General features: G+C 47.0%; 1 protein-coding gene across 1 annotated transcript in view; it reads left to right on the top strand.

Moving 5' to 3' along the window:
- SLC1A3 (solute carrier family 1 member 3) overlaps positions 1–23,039 on the top strand; it is a 72,221-nt gene that overhangs the window by 38,004 nt on the left and 11,178 nt on the right. The window contains exon 4 of the mRNA XM_008154829.3: positions 20,307–20,511. Coding sequence (XP_008153051.1) covers positions 20,307–20,511 — 205 coding nt within the window. The remainder of the gene's footprint in view (positions 1–20,306; positions 20,512–23,039) is intronic.

The raw sequence follows: 23,039 nt of genomic DNA, 5'->3' as shown, positions 1-23,039 counted from the left end.
CAGTCACACTTATGATACTTTAAAAGAGAGCAGTTTCTTTTATTGCAATTTATCACGTTAACTTCGTGGCTTTTTTTGTTTCTTGTTTTTAATTGATCCCAAACTTTATGTGGAGTGAAATAGGCTCTGATTGCTGTAGTGAGTATTTTGGGATTCTGTTATTTGGATCATGCATTATTTTCTGTAGCATTATAAATATACTTTTTATTGATTTCAGAGAGGAAGGGAGAGGGAAAGAGAGATAAAAACATCAATGATGAGGGAGAGAAAAATAATTGATGAGGGAGAATCTCTGATTGGCTGCCTCCTGCACACCCCACAATGAGGATCGAGCCCACAACCCAGGCATATTCCCTAACCGGGAATCCAACCTCCTGGTTCTTAGGTCAACGCTCAACCACTGAGCCATGTGGGTTAATCAGCTATTCTGCATTTCTATGTGATCACTTAGAAGTTTGTTGTTTTTTAAATTAAGTTTTTTTTTAATTAAGTCATTACTTAGCATTAAGCTTACCATTGGTTAATATTTATCCTTTTTTTCTTTTTAGGGCCAAGCACATAGGTGTGCAAGAAGTAGTATTTTGTTTTTCTAAATACCTTTCTGTTATTGTTTTTAAAAATGATGGTACTGTCTCAGTGTTGAAAGGAAATAAAAAAGATTCGGATTTCAGTTATTTTATCTACAGGCAGGACTATGCCACTCTGATTAACAGTCTTAAGTTTAAAAACTTTAACTTAGGAACTTTTCAAGGAAATTTGAGGTTTGTTTCAATAAACCTTTCTTACTGATGACTAGCATCATTTGGAACAAAAATTAACATGGTGATGACTCGTGTAATCTGGAACACAGATTAATTTGCGCCTGCAAAAATCTACCATTTCCACTCCCGTGGGTAGTCAGATCTTGGTCGAGCTGCACATGCTCTGTGTCCCGCGCCTCCTGCTGTCGTCTCGGCATCGGGTGGACGTTTGGCTTCTGCACCCTTTTGCTGCCCTGGGGGGGGGGGGGGGGGGATTAAGACTCGGATAGGCTTTGTTTACACCCAGAGTGGTCTTGCAGGATAAACCCTCTGGCCTCCTGGGACACTGAGCTACTGACACAAACTTCCCACATGCGCAGACAGTCCAAGTCCACATTCAAACAGTGCAGCCTCGTTAGGAGAGAGCCCTGAAAAGGACTTGTTTGGGCAGGAACAGGCCCAGTGTGTGACTGGCCCTTACGGATAGCCATTCTCTCTGTGTTTCCCTTCAGCCACATACATCATGAAGAGTCCATGCAGGAATGTATAGGATTTAATGTCCCATGACTATGTTGAAAACCTGTGGTTCAAGCGGTACTAAGATTTCAATAGAAAAAGAAAATACACACATGCCAAAAAAAAAAAAAAAGCAACACACAGCACAAATATACACTTAAGTACTATATAAAATGAACAGTCCTAATTGTACAATTCAGCTCTTGACTGGAGGCCCGATGCACAAAATTCATGCATGGGGCTCTGTCCTCGCAGCCTCGGAGGACCCTCGAAGCCCCGGCTTCGTCCGGAAGGTCGTCCAGAAGGACATCCGGAAGGTTGTTTGGCTGTTCGGTCTAATTAGTATATTAGCTCTTTATTAAATAGGATGTGTGTGTAAGTATGAAAGTCTCTCCTAGCTGAATGAGTTTATCTGATTGGCTTGTGGGTAAAAGATTATCTGAAAAGTTAATTATGTCTATCACAAAAAGGGACAATTGGCTTAAACTCCTATTTTTAGTCCTCCCAAAGAAAAACACAATCTTGCCCTCTGTTGGCTGACAGGATCAAGTTTGAAAAGTGAGCAGGGTTCTAGCCTTTCTCTAGCTTGTTTGTCTATTAAAAAGAAAGATATTTCTACCTCTTCCAGGAACTTTTCTTACCCAATAAGTTTGTTCTAAAACAGTTCTTGCCTGTGTTGAAAGACATGGTATAGTTCACTTAGAGAAAATACCCCAAAGAAAAGTCTAGATCAATGGTTCTCAAAATTTTTCTAGTCCCAGCATTCTTGAATGATAAAAATCACTCTGCCTAGTAATTAATGGTAGCTAATATAATCTTTTCATTTTGTTTTTACCAGTGTCTGGAGGAGAGAATCTGTATGGTTTCAAAGAATTCTAAAGATTTTTCTGATACCTTGATACTCATGCCCCCCACTCTGCAATCCTTGAGGGAGAAGTATCTTTCCAATTGAGGATAATTGTGTGCGTTTTCCAAAAATAAAAAATTATAAGATGTTCCACAAGGATTACTTTAGTGCATTTAAACTTGGACTCAAACGTTGATTCACTCTCGGTTGACTTTCAGGAATAAACTGCCAGGCAGACGGGAAAGCAGAGTTTGGGAATGTCCGTCTACCTCACTGTTATCTGGGGCCCCCAGCTCTCAGTGTAGAGGCAGATGGGGAAGCCAGATTAAATGTTGGGTGAACTTGTCCACTGCTTCTACCTTGACCTCTAGCTCTGGGTGAGAGTGAACGCCTTCTCTCCTAGATACAGGACAGGGATTTTCTGTAGTCGTTGGGAAAGTCTGGTTTCTGTTACAGTCATTTATGTCTAAAAGATAGGGATTCTTTTCCCTAAACATAACCATAATCCCCATTATCCGTTGTTTGAAAATGAGCAATAATCCCTTCATAATATCCAGTCAGCTTTCAAAAATCTCCATTTCTTTTTCTCCTTCTCCTTTTAGTTTGTTGGTTTGAATTAAGCTTCATTTGTACGTTGGGTTTGCTTTACATATCCTTTAAGTCTCCTAATCTATAGGCCTTTTCTCTCTCTCTCTCTCTCTCTCCATCTCTAGCTCTATCTCTATCTCAATCTCTTTTCTTTTGCAATTTGTTCTCCACAATCTGGATTTTGCTGATTCCATTTCTCTAATGTTGCTTAGCGTTGTTCTCTATCCCTGGGACCAACTTCTTTAGACTCACAAAAATCCTTTCTTTTGTTTCCAAATGGGACAGAGCTACATGGTGAGTCCCAGGTGTATGTGTAACTAGAATTGTCTGCAAAATGGGCATAAAGATACACGTAAGGCTTTATAATTCTAAACCCGTCTCCCTTCCTAGAAAGGACCCACTGGTGTCTATAAAGGTATAGAGTAGACTTTACCAGCTGGTTCATTATTATGAAGACGATGAGTGCATGTAGAATAAATGTATTCCTGGTGAAGGAGCACAAATATGGAGGAGAATTCAGCGTTTTTAGGTTTACAAAGAGAGTAGAAAAATATGAAAAGCTGATTTTATAAAATCAAAGGAAATGTAGAAACTAGGGACTAAGGGAGAACTTGGCCGCCTGCCCTGCCTCCTCCCCCACCCCCAGGCTTGTTGATGGGACCTCCTGACTCTGACTTCTCACTGTGGCACCGCCTCCACCTGGTGCGGACCGCAGCTCAGGCCAGTTCTACAGCAGCAGCTCCCTTCCGGGCTCCCTGCCTCCCCCCTTCCCCTAGGGACTTGCCCTTTTCCAATGGGCGCTTTCACATGGAAACAATATGATCTTCCTAAGACTCACCTCTGAGCTTATCCCCACACTGCTTTCGGAGTACCGGTCATGTCTTGTGTGGCTCCTGCTTCTCTCTTTCCATCTCATGTCTCACCATCTCCCCTCATGTCTTCCTCTTCCCTGGAACCCCCTTCCCTCCCGTCTTACCTTGGATGTCACTTCCTCCAGGAAGCCTTCAAGCCCAGGACTTAGGGGTCCCCTGGCATTCCCCGCCTCCTCCGGCCAGCTGTAAGTTTCATGAAAGCAGAGGACCGTTTTGTTGGGCACTTCACCCCTGGGACTGGCAGCAATCATTTTCCGAGACCCCAGAGAGTCTTCGGTTATTTTGTCTTGCTTGTGAAAATATATTTTTATTAATTTTAGAGAGAGAGGGAGAGAATCATCGATGCGTGAGAACCACTACTGAGGATCAAGCCCACAATCCGGGCGTGTGCCCTGACCAGGAATCGAACCAGCAACCTCGTGGTGCATGGGTCGATGCTCAACCACCTGAGCCACATGGGTCAAGGCAATCCTCCGTTATTTTAGAATCACGGAAGCCTCCGCTTTCATGTAAAAACCTATGATACGCTGCAGAGCACTTTTCAGGGAGGTTAGCATAGCAGAGGAGATTCCAGTTGCAAGGTGACCCAGCTTCTCCTGGAACTATGCCCCGGCTTCCCTGGGCAGAATCACACCAGAAGAGCCCACATCTGGACTCCTGACGTAGAGAAATATTGCACCCTGCTGCCGATTGATGCGGCTGGCTTTTTTTTTTTTTTCTTTTTGACTCGGCAGAGAGAGCTTTGCCATGCTTTTGCTGGAAAGATTCGCTGATTCAATCTTTCCGTTCCTGTTGGTGGAGTGCCTGCTGACGCCATGGCATGCGGGTCTGCCGAGGGCGTGTGTGCCCTGAAAACGCAGCCCTGCACCAGAGGGCCTGGGTGCCAGCTCGTTGGCTTCCCGGATAGGCATTTCCGGATGTGAGGGAAGATGTGCTCCGGCACCCCAGCTCCAACTGGTATGCACGCACACACTCACACTCACTCACACACACACACACACTCACACACACACTCTCACACACTCACACACACACACTCACTCACACACACACTCACACACACACTCACGCTCACACACACTCTCATACGCACACACTCACACACTCACACACACACACACTCACACACTCTTACACACACACACACACTCTCACTCACACACACTCACACACACACTTACACACTCACACTCACTCACACTCACACACTCTTACACACACACACTCACTCACACACACACACACTCACACACACATTCACACACACTCACACTCTCATACACACACATTCACACACACTCACACTCTCATACACACACTCACACACACACACACATTCACACACACACTCACACACACAATTACACACACACACTCACACACTTACACACACACACACACGCACACTCACACACACACACACTCACTCACACCCTCACACACACTCACACACACACATTCACACACACACACTCTCATACACACACACTTACACACACTCACACAGTGTCACACACTTATACACACATTCACACACACTCACACACACTTACACACACTCTCACACACACACACACTCACACACACACTCAGGCACACACACACTCACACACACGCACACACACACTCTCACACACACTCACTCACACACACACACACTCATGCACACACACTCACACGCGCACACACTCATGCACACACTCATGCACACACGCACACTCACACTCACACACTAACTCACACACTCACACACACACGCTCACACACTCACGCATGCACACGCACACACACATTCACACACTCACACACACGCACACACTCCACACTTTCTCCCTCGGGCCGCAGATCAGCTGTTCCAGTTCGGCCCCGGCGTTACCCTGCAGCCGGACAGCTGGCTCTCGCTGGCTCTCGCTGGCTCTCGCTGGCTCAAGGAGAGGGAGGGCATGGTTGCCTGCCCTGGGACTGAGCGCAGCCCTTAGAAATAGAACAACGTGTGTCTGCTGGCTTCTTCCCATCCTGGGCATCGGCAGCAGGTGTCCGGTGGCACGCACAGAGCGAGATGCACCCCAGCGCACCCCCACCCCCACCCCGAGGTCCCAGAGCTGCCAGGGCGCCCAGTTCCAGGAAAGGAACCCGAGACGGCGCCTGTCACCAACACGCGAGTCACATGCTTCCCTGCTCTCCCCGGAGGGACTCGGGGTGCCAAGGCCAGGGGAGGAAATGTCACCGAGAATGCCGCCTGGGCACCGAAAGCAAAATACAGCCCCGCGCTCCCGTCCCCCCCGGAAGCTGGACGAGGGGCACTCACACGGCTCCGGGATTACCTTCCCCCACGCTCCCCCTCTTCTCCTGCCCCGCCCCCCGAGTGTGGCTCACCCCACCCCGCACTGCTCCCCACGGGCCCGCCTGGGCCTGGCATAGAGCACGTGCTCAATACATCTGTCTCAAAGGAGCCAGGTGTGGTGACCCAAGAGAAATGCAAAAGGTCCCTGTTTTCTTATTCACCAGCTCCGCCGTCAGAAGTCAGACTCACTGCCCAGGGGCTCGTACACCCCTGCAGGGCCGCTGGGATCTCCCAGAACCCTGAGCAAACAGCAGGTCCGCAGTGAGTGGTGGTGAGGGCCGGGGGAATGTTCCCGGCCTCACAGCATGAGGAGGGGCGTGTCTGCAGCGTGGACTTCTCCCATTCATCTCACTCTCCCACTTGACCTCCCTACTGGAAATACTTGGCATTTCTGCTCATGGAGAGGTGGTCCACGGCATTCCTGAGGCATTCACATGGGCGCTGGCTTCCCGAGGCTGGGTACACTTCTCAGGGGCACGTCCTTTACTTCCGGGCAGACCTGGCACAGCCTGTGCTTGCCCTGACGGCATCTGCCATGTGTTTTCCAGCTTCGTTCCCTGCCGTGTCCTCACTGCACGGCTCTGGGTCACGCATGGTCACTGTTGTCCAGTTGAGGTCATTCATTCATTCATTCATTCAGTATGGCGCCCCTCCAGGCAGGGTGCTGGGTGCTGAGGAAGGGGGTCTCAAATCTCTTAAACATGGACTCCAGCCCTGGATCTCCCTCCTCTGCGGGAGAGGCCTGAGAACATTCCCGCCAGCTAACATTCCCATGTGCCTGTGCTGATCCCTGTTTGGGTCAAGATCACAAACTTTCCAGACTCGTGTCTGTACAGTAGCAGCACTGACTAGCTCTGGGGGAAGTCGAAGTCGCGCCGGCATTCAAGGTTCATTTGTGGAGTGGAAATAATAGTCGTGGTAGCAATAGAACACTTGTCACCCATGCCCAATGGGAGACCCCAACGGGAGCTGTGGCGACCATGGCTGTGGGGGGTTAGGTGCACGGTAGGCGCTGCCCCAATGTGAGCGATGGCTGCCACTCTTGCTTCACTTTAGTACTGTCAACATCAAGGTTAAAGGCCTGTGGCTTCCCAGCTAGAGAGTATCCGGTGTGAGGCCTTTCTCGCTTGGGCATCTAGGGTCCATCTGGGGTCCATCTGGGGCGGATCCTTTCCTCATCTTGGCCAGGTCAGCTGGTGGCATTCTCCTTGACCAAGCCGTGGCTCTGTACTCATCGGTAGCCTGTTTCAGAGGTCGCATTGCTTGTCCGTTCACCTCCTTTCAGCCGACTTGCTCCTCCCTAAGTCATGCTCGTGGCAGCTTGTCAGTGTTTCTAGACAAGAAAACTGCTTGGAGATGACCCCGAGGAAACAGTCGAGGTCACTATATTTTTCTGTGTTAGAACAGAAAAACCCATTTGCCAAGAAAGCTCGTGACGTTGCAAGGCTGGGAGAACTTCATTTGTCATAAACGGGACCCGTTTCGAGTTAGTGTGTTAGAGCAGAGCTTGAAAGTGCTTTGCGGAAGGCCGTGGGGAAGCTTTCATTCGGCCACGCCTCACCACGAGCCACTGGTGTCATTCTGTGCATCACTGAACTTCTTGTTTCGTGTCCTTCCTCTCCGAGCCTGGAGCTCCTCAGCCATGGCTAAGCCCCAGTTTCAGGCATTTAATTCTGGCTTTTCGATAACAGACTTCGTTTCCAAGGGTGTTTGCAGATCCCTGTGGGATCATGGTCTCTACAGTCAAGGTTCCCTAGCAGCCAGATGTGTGCAAATTAGAAACAGCGCCACGTGGTTCCCTGAGCCTGGGACAGAGCCTGGCACATGGTAACTCTCAATAATTTGCTGTCAGTGTCTGAGAACATTGGTGTTGCCATTTTAATTGTGTTACTCTCTCCCACCTTAAAGTAGCAAAATGATCATCTTAATTGCAGATGTATTCTTTGATTGGTCAGTGACATTTTTTAATTTCACCTTCATGAGAATTGCTAGCAGTTAGTAAGCATAAAAGGCCGCTCATTGAAAGGACATACTTGTTATTCCTTCTGCTACATCGTTATTATCTGTGTTTTACAGACCAGGAAACTTCCCAAGGTCTCCCTGCCAGCAAGTGCTGAGTCGGGATTCACACTCAGATCCGTTTGTCACTAAAGCCCCCTCTCTCTGTAAGGCCATGCAACCCCTAATGGGGTGTGGCCTCGGCACCATTTGTACGGGATCAGTTTATAATGCGAAAGTGCATCTGTTGCCTTAATTTACGCCTCTGATAAAAAGCCTATTCTCCACATGAGCAAAGTATGGTCCACAATTTTCTCACACTGTGCACTTAACTTATGCCGTGTGTGGTTGAACATTCGGTTATTTGGTGAGAATATGACTTCTTTACTCAACAAAAGAACTTTTTGAGGGTGGGAGCCACTGTTAGTATACACTGAGTGGCCAGATTATTATGATCTCTGAATGCATAATAATCTGGCCACTCAGTTATATATATAATATATATATATCATCATCAGATTCCACTTTTAGATTCAAAAGGCAATTTCGCAATTGCAGGATGGGGAGCAGCTGAGCTTGGCAGCTGTTCCTGGGACTTATATATATATATATATATATATATATATATATATATATATATATATATATATTAGAGGCCTGATGCATGAATTCGTGCATGGGTGGGGTCTGGCCAGCCTGGCCAGGGGGAGGGGACATGGGCGTTGGCCGGCCTGCCTGCTGGTCGAACTCCTGGTCGAGGGGACAATTTGCATATTAGCCTTTTATTATATAGGATATACACTGAGTGGCCAGATTATTATGTGTTCAGACATCATAATAATCTGGCCACTCAGTGTATTTGCATCCCAGCACTAGTGGCAGTGATGAGCTCTTGTTGTAGTAGATGTTACATAAAGAAGCCATGGATATGTGGGTTGGGTACAGTTGCTTAATTAGTCTCACCCGCTGAATCTGCAGACTTTGTCATTCATCCTCTATTCTCCAAATACCTATTGAGTCTCTACTGTGATAGCCACTGGGCATATAGAAATAGAGACCATCATGTGTCTTTATAGTTGAAGAACTAGAACCTGGAAAGCCATAAGCTGATAGGGTATTGCGGAAGGAGTAACGATGAATTAAAGGCATTACTTTTTTTTCAGAGTTCAGCTTTTTATTGAACGTGTTACAAAAGAGGTTTGGTCAAAAAGACCAAAAGCCTATGTCATCATCAGATTCCTCCGATTCTTCTTTCTTTGCCTCCACTTTGTCCTCCTCAGCTGGGGCGGCTGGGGTGGAGGAGACAGAACCGCCTGCTGGTGCAGCCCCAGCTGCTGGGCAGGTCCCCCAGCCCCTTCCTCACAGAGGAGGCTCCTGATGTTGACATTGGCCAGAGCCTTTGCAGACAAGCTTGGCCCGAAAGGCTCCCATTCACACCGGCTGCTTTAACGAGGGCATGGATCTTATTCTCCCCGACCCTCACCTCATCATCCTGAAGGATGACGGCTGAGTAGATGCAGGTGAGCTCCCAGACCACGGACTACAAGGAACCTCTTTCTATTTTTTAAATACTCCCTATAAGGACATTTTGCTGTAGAATTCCTGATACAGTTTGTTTTCATTATTCTGAAAATATTTGAGTCTTCAGTAATACCTTTGACAATAAAATAGAACCTAATAAAACAGGGAAGTAGATTTTTCAACTGGCTGAACATTTGGACCTATTGCGGGGCTTAAGGCTCCATCTCAGCTTGGGAAGATGCCTGGTAAAGTACCTGGTGGATTTATTTTAAATCCTGTTCTGTTCCTTTTTTTTTTTTTTTTAATCAGCAACTTAAAGACCTAGCTCCTTATAACGCTTATACGTGGTGTTTTTAGATGACATCAGTCCCCCCAAGGTAGTTTCTACCACATGTCTATGATCACGATTAAAAATTACTTCAATAGGCTGTGGTGCTGGATGGAAACCAACAGGATGAAATTGAGCGGGGAGTAAACGTTCATTCCCGCTTTTAGACTCAAAAGGCGATTTCGCAATTGCAGGATGGGGAGCAGCTGAGCTTGGCAGCCGTTCCTGGGACTAAAAGCTCAGTATGAGCCCACAGTGGGATGCGGTGGCTAACAAGAATAAATACAGTCGTGTGCTTCCTCGGTAGAATTAATAGTTCACTGTACCGGTCACACTGCATCGGGAGTCATTTGTTTAGTTCCGAGAACATTCAGGAGCAACTTTGACAAAGCAGAGTAGCTGCTAAGAGGGTGTTGAATGCAATCCAAGACACATTTATTGGACTCCGGTGTGGGGCAGGCCGTTTGCTAACCAGTGTGGAGGAGAATGATGGGAAGAGACTGCCAGTCTCGCCTCAAGGAGTTGAACGTTTAAAGAGAGAGGCCGGCAGGTACATACATGACTGTAAAACGAAGCAGACGGCGAAGCCAAGAAGCACAAGAGAAGTGCTGTGGGAATTCAGGAGCTGGACCAGCGGTAGAATTTCCACAGGACAGAGGAATCCTTAAAAGCAACGAGGCAGAGACAGGGAAACTCACGGCAGGTCTGGACTGCCTGGAAGAGTAGGGTAGGACTTAGTAGGAAATGAAGCTGAGAAAGAAGGTGTGGACCGGAGCACAGGGCACTGACTGGCAGGCAGTGGGAGGGACTATAAATTGAGGAGCATCTGGAAATAATGACGGGTGAGGACCAGTTGAAGAAATGAGGTGCGCTGAGTCTGAAGAAAAGAACACCAAGGTCCCCCTGGGAATGTGGACCAGACTTACTCTGCGTTCCTCCAGAAGCAAACGTTTATCTCAGGGGAGGAGGGTTATAAGGAACCAGACTTCAGTTCTTTTTAAGAAATCAAAGCTGCCCAACAATGACTAGCTAGAATTGGCGAAGGTGAGGGCCATCGTGGGGAGGCTGAGCGGAAGTTTGAAGCCGACGCTCTGCAGGGAATGTGTGGAGGGGTGCTGTGGCTTCCGCAAGAGCCCTGGGGGTTCTAGGAATGACCCACGGCCTCCCAACATGTGGTGACCCATTGCTGAGTTTTCTTTCTTCTTCGTTAGGTTGTCCATGAGTATAGCAGCCTCTGGAAAAAGCTGGCAGGTCTTGACTCTCCGGTTCAATGAGATGTCGGACTCCCTCAACCCAGGCAGCCCCGTGCTTTGACAGTAGCCACTCATCATCATTGCTTTGCTTTCCAACACATGCACTAGCCTTTTCTAGCGTGGCGGCCCTTTCAAATACGAAATGAACAGATTTTTGCGAGAATTCCCCATTAGGTGAATGAAATGCAAATCAACAACTGATCCAGGTCCAGTGCAAAGAAGACTTAATTCATAAAGAATCTCCAGGGCAGTAGGTGTAGAGTTTACACAGTGGGTTCTGGAGGCGGAAAGACTTGAGTTCAAATGCCAGCAATGCCAGTTACTAGCTGTGTGATCCCAGGCAAGTGGTGTGATCTCCCCGCTTCCTGGTCTATCGATGGGGATTGACCATTGTTGGGCCCGACCTGCAGGTGGTTTGGGTGGGTTAAGGGAGATAAAGCACTCAGCTGGTGCCTGGCAGTATAGGATCCAGTTACACTTACCGAGTTCCCACATTTTACAGCGGTGTTCCAAGGAGCCCTTCAGAGCTAAAAGAATTCTTTACAAAACGAAAACATCACCATCGTCATGACTAATCTGTATGTGCCAGGTATTGTTCTGAGGCATCACACGTTGAACTCATTTAATTCTCAGAACAACCCTATAAAGTAAATGCTGTTATGATCTCTCATTTACTGAGAAGTCACCTATCTTGACCAGTCCAAGCTAATACATGAGGGAGCCTGGGTTCAAACCAAGCAAACTATCGAGGTTATTTCAACCATTTCCTAACAATTTCACATTTGGGAGACAAATATCCCTACTTTCTTCCCAGTTTCATTCCAAATACTCTGCTGTATAATTTCAAGCAATTTTATTTGTTCAGGGCTGTTTCACACTAATATCTTTTTAAGTCTTACTTATTACACTAAAACACGAGGGCCCTAATGATCATGTCTTTGGCCAGAGCATTGAGAAGTTCCTTAATAAAAGTAGAGTGATGCATAAATAAATGAAAAAAATTAATTATAGAAGCAGTTAATTTTAAAAATATATATTTTTATTGATTTTAGAGAGGAAGGGAGAGGGAGAGAGAAATGGAAACTTCAATGATAAGAGAGAATCATTGATTGATCAGCTGCCTCCTGCACACACCCTACTGGGGATCAAGCCCAAAACCTGGGCATGTGCCCTGACTGGGAATCGAACCGTGACCTCCTGGTTCATAGGTCGTCACTCAACCACTGAGCCACACCAGCTGGGCTCTCTTTCTCTGTCTTATCATTTAGTGTTTCCAGATATTCCTCAAATGTACCCACCCACTAGTTGTTTTCAAACACTGGTGGCTGCATCATTGCCCACCCTACCCATAAATTCCAAGTTAAAGAATAATCTTACCAATCCAATCCATGCTACATCAGTCTCACATCAACCAAATACCATTTCCACATCCTTTCTCTGACACCCGATCCCTGAAGAATATTCAGGATAAGTGAAGTTTGATGTAAGGGACTGCCCCTAATTTTCTTTGGAGAATTTTTGGGAATTCCTAAATACCCCTGGGGTGATAAAATCAAGATATGAAGCTAAGACTCAAATAGAAACTATGTACATAAATATTACAAAACTAAAGGAGAATATGTGAAAATAACTCCTGTCTATAGAAGGGAAAGACCTGTGAGCATTGCCCTACTGCTGGTGGAATATACCAGGAATAATCCATTCCATTGTCGGGGCCAAAAATGCAGCTTTTCCTGTTGCAGCGGGAGAGTGTTCTCTCACCTGCAGTGAGGCCGAGGTGAAGGTTCGGAGTGGGGGGCAGGGGGGAGCGGGGGAACCGAGTTTACCACAGACCTTTCCACTCTGTGTAGCGAGACTGTGTTCATTGTTTGGGTCAGGTGGCTGGGAGCGTAACCTCCCACTCTGTGGGTGCAACTATTCCTTTAAAGATTAGATAAGAACAACTGATGAACTTTTAAACTTTGAGAAAACTTATCAGAACTGAAAGGGAGGAGGGCTCTTGGCCACAGCCCCATAAATATGCCGACTGAGATGAAAGCACCTACTGAACTTTTCTCCGCCCCACACCTCTTGCTCTTTAATCTCCCTTTCTTTCTCTTTCTCTTTCCCTTTCCTCTCTCCTCTTATCTGTCAATGTCTCAACTCTCTGATCGCCACAATCTTCTCTTCCTTCTCCGATCAACTCCAACTCTATCCTCAAAGACTTAATTTTGCACACTCCCTTAACTGGCCAAAACTTGGACTTACATTTTTAAAATTTTATTCTTTTATACAAATACTTTCTGGATTTAATTTGGAAAATAGCTGTGGTGAGCACATTTTATTCTCACTTGTCTCTTTTTATGTAAGAAATGAGAGGCCCAGTGCACGACATTCATGCACTTGGGGTGGGGGGGGGTGTCCCTCAGCCTGGCCTGTGCCCTCTCGCAGTCCAAGACCCCTCGGGGGATGTCCGCCTGCCAGTTTAGGCCTGCTGCAGAAGCCGGCTCGCTGCTCCTTAGCACTGCCGCTGCGCTCACCAGCCGTGAGCCCAGCTTCTGGCTGAGTGGTGCTCCCCCTGTGGGAGCGCACTGACCATCAGGGGGCAGCTCCTGCATTGAGAGTCTTCCCCCTGGTGGTCAGTGCGTGTCATAGCGACCAGTCATTCCACCATTTGGTCAATTTGCATATTAGAGTTTTATTATATAGGATAGGATAGGATAGGATAGGATAGGATAGGGTAGGGTAGGATAGGATAGGTCTTTTAAAAATATCTCCATTTCCGTTTCAGGCAACAATCTTAACCTCAGTCCATTCAGAGTTGTCAGGTTGGTTCTTCTTCCAGGATCTTTTGGTGGCAAAAAATTGGGAGGGTGGGGGGAGGCAGACATAGGGTCACACAGTGTGTGCACCTCCTTTGGCCCCAGGGATCTCTGCTTTAGCTCTTCTGGGAATCAGGGCCAGGCTGCACTGGGGTGCGTGTGCGTGCGTGTGTGTGTGTGTAATTTATTTTTTATTATTGATTTCAGAGAGCAAGGGTGAGGGGAAGAGAGATAGAAACATCAATGAGAGAATCATGGATCAGCTGCCTCCTGCGCACCCCCTTCCAGGGATCGAGCCTGCAACCCAGGCATGTGCCCTGACCATGACCTCCTGGTTCATAGATCGACACTCAACCACTGAGCCACACTAGCCGGGCCTCATGGGTCTTTAATGTCCATCTGTTGCTGTGAGGCTTTCCTTCTGTGAGAGACAGACCTTCCGTCGGAAGAACGGGCGCCCCTGGAGGCTGCCACGTTCTGCAGGCCACTTGCGGCGCCTTTTGCTGAGCTCTGAACAGGTCGGCCCAGCGGGAGCGTCCGGTCCCTTCGGCATCCTGCGGCGAGGACATGCTGTCTCCATCATCATCTTCCTCAGATCCCGCAGGCCCCGGACATAAAGGCCTTTTCCACCGCGAGGAACGCGATGCAAAGCCACGGGGGCTCTTCGGGAGCTGACAGACTCCTCCTCCCGTGGCTGGCTGTACATCGTGATTCTTTGGGGGAGAAGGGAAGCGGGGGTTAGGTCCCTGGCCCTCCAAGAACTTCCTCTCATTAAATCAAAGGAATTTGCTCTTCCTGCTGGGAAGGGAGTCACCTCACTGTCCCACGGGGGGCGCTGCTCCTGTGGGTGCTGGTGGCTGGCCCACCACACGCTGGTGTGTCTTCCCACAGACTCTCCTTCCAGAGCCAGGCAGCCCGGTGCAGCCAGGAGCCGGTCTGCTGGGCCCCTCGCCCCGCTGCCCAAGCCGCACTTTGCGCTGCTGTTTTCCGCGGCCCCGGGCTCCTGAGTCTTGGCAGGAGGACAGTGCCTCCTTTGTGCGGTGTGACAATGAGGTAACCGAAGAAAGGGTCCCCGTCCCGGCTGGCAGCTGTTGCCGATGGGGATGCCAGCTCCTCCTGGCCCGCGCGCCGCTCCCTCTTGCTCTGCTGAGCGCACACAAAGAAGACCAATCGCTCCCGGCTCCTCTTCAGAAAAGCATCTTGTGCAGCGCATTCCGATGCCCTGAGCGAAGGCTGGGCTAATGTGCGGGGCCCGCGGGCATCTCAGCCACCGCTCGGCCGGCTTGCGGGCAGCTGTGGCCTGTGCGAGGGCATTTCGGAGCTGGCCTCCTGCGCGGGGCCTGGGAGCTGGCCGCGAGGAGGAGGAAGGAGGAGGAGGAGGAAGGCCTGTGGCGGGCTGTCTGGCAGGCACACTGCTGGGCCGATAAGCTGGGCCCGCTGCAAGGCTCTGTTAGGCTGGGATGGGGTCTGACGGATGAAGGCTAGTGTGGATAAAAGCAAAGCCGGGCGCTCAGAGGACCTCAGCGGCCGGTGACCCACCCTGTAGGTTAAGGCGAAGCTCCTTGCTTTGGAGGTACCAGCAGTTGACTTTGGACGGCAGTCTCCCCTCTCTGCCTCCCTGTAGGAGAGTTCATTTTCAAAGGACGCCTGTAGCCAGGGACAAGGGATCGTCTGCTTGGTCCTACCAGAGTGAGGATAAAAGGTGACTGATGGGACTTTTTCTGCCACGAATACAACTGTCCGCCCCACTGATGTTTTTATTTAACCATCTTCCTAAAGCGAACGTTTCCCTTCACCTTCCCCGCCCACTTCTTTTCACTCGCCAACACCAGCGCTCGAGGGGAGACTTTTGTTGACAAGTTTGAAGGTTCAGATTAAAAAATCAGTTTGCCTGACAATTTGCCTGACCAGCTCAAGCAGTGAGGTTGTAAGGAGGCTTCCCGGTCATTGCAATCCAACCTCATAAAACCAGAGGTGTTAGAGGCCGATGAAATGGCAAGGTCTGTGATGCTAGAGAAAGCCACAGCAGGAAGGAAGCCTTGGACAATGTGAAAGTGTTTGTGCCTAATTGACTGTGAATGCCACAGAATCGTTCTCTACTCTTTGTGGACATGGTTTTAACTCTCTTCACCAAGAATCACCGATTACCCACAATTCCAGGAAGCAAACCTTTTCCAAAACTTTTTCCCTCGTTACAATGTTCATAGAATTTCTGCTCAGATGAATTGACCAGATACCAGAGATCAGCACGCGCGTCTTTGGTCTACACGAGTGAGATGCAGTAAGGCGGCTTCTTGGGTGCGCTGAGCACCCAAGGTCATAGGAAGAGAAGATGCTAGAAAGACCAGAGCTCATGGTTCCTTTTTAAAGCCTCTACTATTAACTGATGGGGTATATATATCAGTGTTCGCAAACTTTTCTTTTTGTTTACCAGAACCGACAAATAAAATATAAATGTATTTACACTGTGACCTGGCCACACTCCTGCATACACACACACACACACACACACACACACGGCTTAAATAATGTTTCACAAAACTGAGGCTTACAGAGGTCATACGGTACCAGGGCCAGTAGCGGCATCCAAGTAGTCTAACCTCAGAGCCTGAACTCTTTATCACGGTGACATAATTTTTAAAAAAAGAATGTGCTTCTAAAATACCGTAATCAATAAAGAAATTTTAAAAGAGGAAATAGCTACATCAGCCATTAATATGATGGTTTAAAAATAAAATAAAATTGCCAGCGATTGGCTGGAAGTAACTTGAAATATTGCCTTTTAGATTAAGCCCAGAGGCTATCGCCTGCTTATAAATTGTGATTCAAAATTGAGATGAGATACAATCACTTATTCCCAACAATTTCTAACCTAACTTTTGAAGATTTGCCTTGTGTACCAGACGCATAGAATCATAGAACTTGACTTTTTTATTATTTTACAACCTAGTCTATAAGGAGTCCAGAAGGAGATACTTTAGTGAAAAGAAGAATACGCTACAGGCAGAGATTCCATGGGATTTGTTTCATGCCCAACCCCCAGCCACTCACTGCCTTGGGCCCTCTTGCTCACTCACCTTCCAGAAGGATCCCATGTGCACTTGCTCCAGCATTGGGCTGCTGCTTTAGGACACAAGACCCCAGTTTTCGATCTGTAGCTGTAAAGTGTATTGTGTTTTTAGAGTTCAACTTTCTTATTTAAAAGAAAAAAAAAGACATCACCTTATATTCAAATGAATACGGTACTTGCTAGAGCTCACCCTGGAGCCCCTTGCTGTGAGTCCGCCATCTTGAAATTCTAGGAGGGCTGAGAACAGGCGGCTTTCATCAGATGAGCGGCTGAGAAGCCCACCGTGGAGAAGGAGTACATCTAAAATAAAATAAAAACGGAAACAGAACAATATTCTGGAACCAGCAGCTGCCATCCCCCCTCTTCCGTTGTTTCTGGGCCGGATCCAGTGGCCCTGCACGAGTGCTGGAACGCAGTGAGGATGAGAAAGACAGTTCATAACAGACGGCGCCTTCATGAGATTTCATGTTTCAGAGCCAGGACAGGAAGCATTGGAGGGCACACAGCGAGACACACTGGTGTGTAGGACATAGGTTCTAGCAGAGGGAGAATAAAACCCATACAAATAACAGAGCCTTGGGAACTTGACATTATTTATGTACTAGAGGCCGCCCGGTGCACGAAATTCGTGCAAGGGGCTCAGCCCTCGCAGCCCCGGCTGCCTCAGCCCTTGCAGCCCCAGCTTCATCTGAAGGTCGTCTGGATGGTCGTTCTGCCGTCCGGTCTAATTAGCATATTAGCTCTTTATTATGTTTATGTATTATTCTTTAATACTTGGCTGAATACATATTTTATTTATCCAAGAAGCTATTATACTAAATATTATATCAGAAGAAATCTGACTTAAAGTATAGACTTGCAGACTTCCATGTATATATTTATGAAACACTTTCCCCGTCTCCGCCCCCCAAAAACCATGAATTTGGTGTACATATGTTGTGACGAACTGATTGCCAAAAGACTGACTTCATCAGTAAAAGGGCAAATGCCTATGAACCCATTTGCATCAAGAAACTCTCTTCCATTCCAGTCTTTTCAAAGTGACTGCGGCCTCCAGTACCCAGCTCTCTCGGAATAGCTCTAGGTCGGGAGCAGTGGGCAGGAGCCTCAGAGAAGGGATGGTGTGTGGATGGACCGGCACACAGAGTAGAAGGTGGGAGGGAAAGAACGCATGGCGGAGGAAGAACGTGCTGCTGCCTGGTACTCCCGGCAGAGATGTGCAGCTTATCGTGTCCATGCCACTCGCCGGCCGAAGAATTGCAGGCCTCAGTGGTGACGAGCTCAGCCAGTGATGGGAAGGAGAGAGGGCCCCTCCTGACGGAAAGTATTTGAAGCAGAGGGAAGTCAAGATATGTTTGAGATGTGGTTCAGACCTGAGGATGAAATGGGGCATGGGATACTCTGAAAACAGATTAGCTCATTTTTAATGCTGAAGTGTTGAAGTAGCGTCATCCCAATAAATGAATACTTACCCCTAGGGCAAGGATTCAAGAAGCCAAGTTCATACACTAAAGCCAGGGTTGGCCTCCTGGTCTGGGGGAGCTGTAATTAGTTTTTTCAGGGGAAGAGGGTACAGTAAACTCAGTCACGTAAGACCTGGGATCACGTTCCCACTCCATTTCACTTGGTGTGAACTAAGGCCTCAGAGAGTGACCGAATTGTCTTTCAATCTGCCTCATAGGTTGTGGTTAGAAATAAGAATATATCAGATGCTAAGCAAGTGCTTACTATGGAAAGTATAAGTGATATGATTCAAATACAAATGAAATCATAAACGGACGTTCCTGGCTTCAATTCCCACACAAGCTCATTACCATTGTATTAAGATTTGGGGGCAAACCCAGCCAGTTAGCTGGCAATCATGGACATGATTTTTTCATACTTTACCTTACTCTAACTATTTTGGTATGAACAGGTCACTACCTAAATGTTAGCATCTGATACTGATCATTTAATTATAATATAACCTTTTCATGTATTTCTAGAAACACCATTTTAAATAGCACAATGAACTATAATTGGTTAGCCTATAACTGGATTTTACTGTTGTAATGGGAGGAAAAAGTAAGAAGGAAGAAAATAGCTAATGAAACAGAAGAGCCCATAATATCTTTTGAGATGTTTGTGTCCTTTGCATTGTTTTTTTCCATCCAGAGAGGCATCGAGATATGATCCGTTTGACAGGTAACCTTATAAGTCATGCCTCCTAAGATAACACCTTGCCTGAGGTAAACTGTGAACATGTCCTGAAAGTGAGAAGAATGTTTTACATGACATGAGGTACTCCAGGCCTGTGGAACAAGGTGATGGAAAGCAGGGTCCAAAAATGAGAACCCCACCCAAATACTTCCTTTTTTTTTTTTAATATGTTTTTATTGATTTCAGAGAGGAAGGAAGAGGGAGAGAGAGATAGAAACATCTATGATGAGAGAGAATCATGGATTGGATGCCTCCTGCAAGTCCCCCACTGGGGATCGAGCCAACAACCTGGGCATGTGCCCTTGACCGGAATCAAACCTGTCAGTTTGCAGACCGACGCTCTATCCACTGAGCCAAACCAGCTAGGGCCCAAATACTTCTTTATAAAAGGTTTTGAATAGATGAGATGAAATGAAACAGCAGAGAAGTGATTGGAGAACTTAGGCCTTATAATTCAATTGTACTTTAAATACAAATTGAAGAACCCTAGTTGGTTTGGCTCAGTAGGTAGAGTGTCAGCCTGTGGACTAAAAGGTCCCAGGTTCGATTCCGGTCAAGGGCACATGCCTGGGCTGCGGGCTCAATCCCCAGTAGAGGACGTGCAGGAGGCAGACAAGCAATGATTCTCTCTCATCATTGATGTTTCTATTTCTCCCTCTCCCTTCCTCTCTGAAATCAATAAAAATATATTATTAAAAATAATAATTTAATGGCAGTTAATCTGTGTGAGTCACCACAGTGCTTGGATTTGAGATATGCTTAGATTATCCTGCCTGAAAATGTTTGTAAGTCTCTCTTCATCCACGAGCACATACACGTACACACACACACACACACACACACACACACACAACATACTACTTACTATTCACACTCATAGCTTCTCCAACTACTAGTGGTTGGTGCAATGGTAGTGGTAACCGAGGAAAGAATTTTATTGCTTTTTCAAATCATTCGAGAGACACGTGAAATCAACTCTCAGGCAGAGAACGGGTGATTGTGTGTTTGCGGAGCAGCTGGCGCTTAGCCATCCTATGGCTTTCCCCCTTCGCCTGAGATGCCCTGATTAAATTGGGCGCCAAGTTCTCATAGCCTGTATGAAATCCCATTGCCGGGTGGGATGAGCGTAGAGAAGTGTAGAAGAAAACTGTTCCCACTCCCTTTCGCTGGAGAATCCCCTGGAGTCTGGACTGACTTTCTGAAAATCTCCTTCTGTTTGCCTTCACCAGGAATGGCGGCTCTAGATAGAAAGGCGTCGGGGAAGATGGGAATGCGAGCTGTCGTCTATTACATGACTACGACCATCATTGCCGTGGTGATTGGCATAATCATTGTCATCATCATCCATCCTGGGAAGGGCACAAAGGAGAACATGCACCGAGAAGGCAAGGTTATACAAGTGACAGCTGCAGACGCCTTCCTGGACTTGATCAGGTACGTCCTCACGAGCCCGTCCCCTCGGGTCCATTCTGACCACCCAACCCCTCTTATTTGGGGGAGCTAATCAAGCCCTGAAAGTGGGATCCAACTGAACCCGCCTTGCTGGGCTTAAAATGGTCACATCTTTACTTTGTCCTAACAGAACTTAAAGTTAGGGTCCATATTCAGTCTTAGGAGGAAGAGGTAAGAAGAGCAAGGAGTGGACATAGATGGATTTTGAGAGCCCTGCTTTTAGGATTTAAATCTGATCGCTCAGTTCCCCTCTCAACCCTGCAGCTCCCCTTGGACTGTTAATAATTCTTTACTTACTTTTCTCAAGTCTTGCTTTTTAAGGCTAGCTTTTATTCAAGTGTAGCCTGTTTATTGGACTCTCCTAATTCAGAACCTGTGATCTGTATTATCATTCATTACACATAACCATTTCTTTCCAAAAGGAACTTTAGAGATCATCTAGTCATTCCTATTTCAAGGTCTTTTTTTCTTCTTGTACTGTTTATGAGAAAGGAGTTGGCCGAGCAGTAATAAAAGGTTAAAGGATGACTTCTTCAGCATTGTTTTATGCACTAACCACACACGGATTATAATTGAGTCTTATCTAAAATTGAAGCAAACTTGGTGATCGAGTTGGTCTTACATGGAACTATGACATATGTCAAAGTTTGATCCTGGAACCCCCTGCTTGCTCTCTCTGCCCTTGCATCAGTCAGGTCCTGGCAGGAAGCATATGGCATTTTCGAAAGGATCATTGAAAAGGGCTTGCACCGGTGCAGGCAGAGTTAAGGGGACTTACGAGGGATGGTGGGGCACCAGGGGACCAACAGCGATAGGAAGCTGTTTTGTTACTACCTCAAGTCTGAGGGATAAAGGCAGGAGCTGTTACTGGGACTCAGGAAGAGCTGTGGCCTTGGGAAAGGCCCTTGGGAGAGGAGCTATAGCTCTAGGGTGGAGGGAGGGAGCTGCTGCCCAACCTGTTAGAGAGAGAGCTGGAAGAATATGAACATCCACTTCTCTCTTTCCTACTCTGATCTTTCAGAGCGTCCCCCTGGACAAACCCAACAGGAAGCCATAAGAAAACCCACGTGCTATAGTCCTGGGTCAGCCTCCCAGGGCACAGAGCAGCATGGAGAGTGGATCTAGAAGGGCGAATGGAAGATATCCCAGCACAGGCCTCTAAATTCCCACCTGCTTAGCATCCCCCACCCACCATGTAGCCCCACCCAGACTGTCGACCCCAAACCTAGTCCTTTCCTCCCTTTCTTACAAACTTATTGGCTAAGTAACTGGTTTACCAATCCTAGATACCAGCCCAATGGGGATCCCCATTGATCATCTGAAAAAGGATCCTCCTAGAGATTTTATCTCATATGCCAACTCAGCAACCGGGTCTGTGACAGGTAGATTCAACAGAGAGTTGGGGAACAAAGGGCCTCTTTGGCCATACTTCTCAATTCATACAATGGGTGACTTTGTATGGCCCAGCCCCACAGGGCGTTAATTGCAAAGATCGGAAGATAACAAGATACCCTATAAATTTCATATCAAGTTGTCACCCAATAGCTATCTCTAATTTAGTTCATACAGTTAATTAAGGCTTTTCACCATTTTTTTTTTTCATAACTATTTATCCTCAGGTAGTTTGAATTAGAAGTATTTTATATATTCTCTTTCAGTACAATTTCTATTCCTTGTTTGAACTGTTGGGATCTTGTCATTCCCAATCTGATTGAGCCATCAGAGTACCATATGTTCTGCCCTTCCTTGCTGCAGTGGTAACTATATGACTAACCTGTCCCCAGCCAATCACGTGGCTTAAACATTCATCCTACAATCTCCTGAACTCACATTTCTCTTGAGGTGTATAGAAGCAAAGCCATAGAGTGTAGATGGAAAGGGATAGGAAACAGGATGGTCTAGGCAGTAGGAAAAAAAAGGATAACAATTTATAACCTTCAAATATGACTTTGACAGCATACAACGGCTACAATCTTAGACTCTACAGCTGCCCGGGCCATGTCTCCTTCCCCCACAGTCTTCAATCTTGGAGCTCTTATAGTTTAAGCCAATTTCCTCTTTAACAGATGAGTCACTGAGACCTAAATGGGTGCCATGACTTGGCCAAGGTCACGCATCTGGTTAAAGACTCCTCAGCTAGCGTGTTGCTCCTTATCTTCTCCCTGCCATAAATTCAAACACTGCTCGGAGGAAGTGACAGATCTGACCACAGAGGCCTCAAGGTCAAATTTTGTGGTTCTTCCTCCCATTAGTCAACAGAAGAGCCTCACAAGCTCCAGCAATTCAGTGTCAACGTCCCATCCCCCAGGGGACCTCTAGGAGGAACTCTTGGAGAACAAAATTCCACAGTCTGACCATGACATGGCACCATACCAGAATGGCCATTACTGAATAATAACTGCAATGAACCAGAATACTTTTGACAAAAGGCATTTCTATTCTCACTTTGATTCTTCCAAGGAACAGGGTTTTGATGATATAATATCTGAATGAAGAATCCCATTGTCTGA

The sequence above is a fragment of the Eptesicus fuscus genome, chromosome 4, assembly GCF_027574615.1.
Source record: "Eptesicus fuscus isolate TK198812 chromosome 4, DD_ASM_mEF_20220401, whole genome shotgun sequence".
Lineage (NCBI taxonomy): Eukaryota > Metazoa > Chordata > Mammalia > Chiroptera > Vespertilionidae > Eptesicus > Eptesicus fuscus.
Note: the sequence above shows the minus strand (reverse complement) of the source record. Positions and strands in the feature narration are given on the sequence as shown.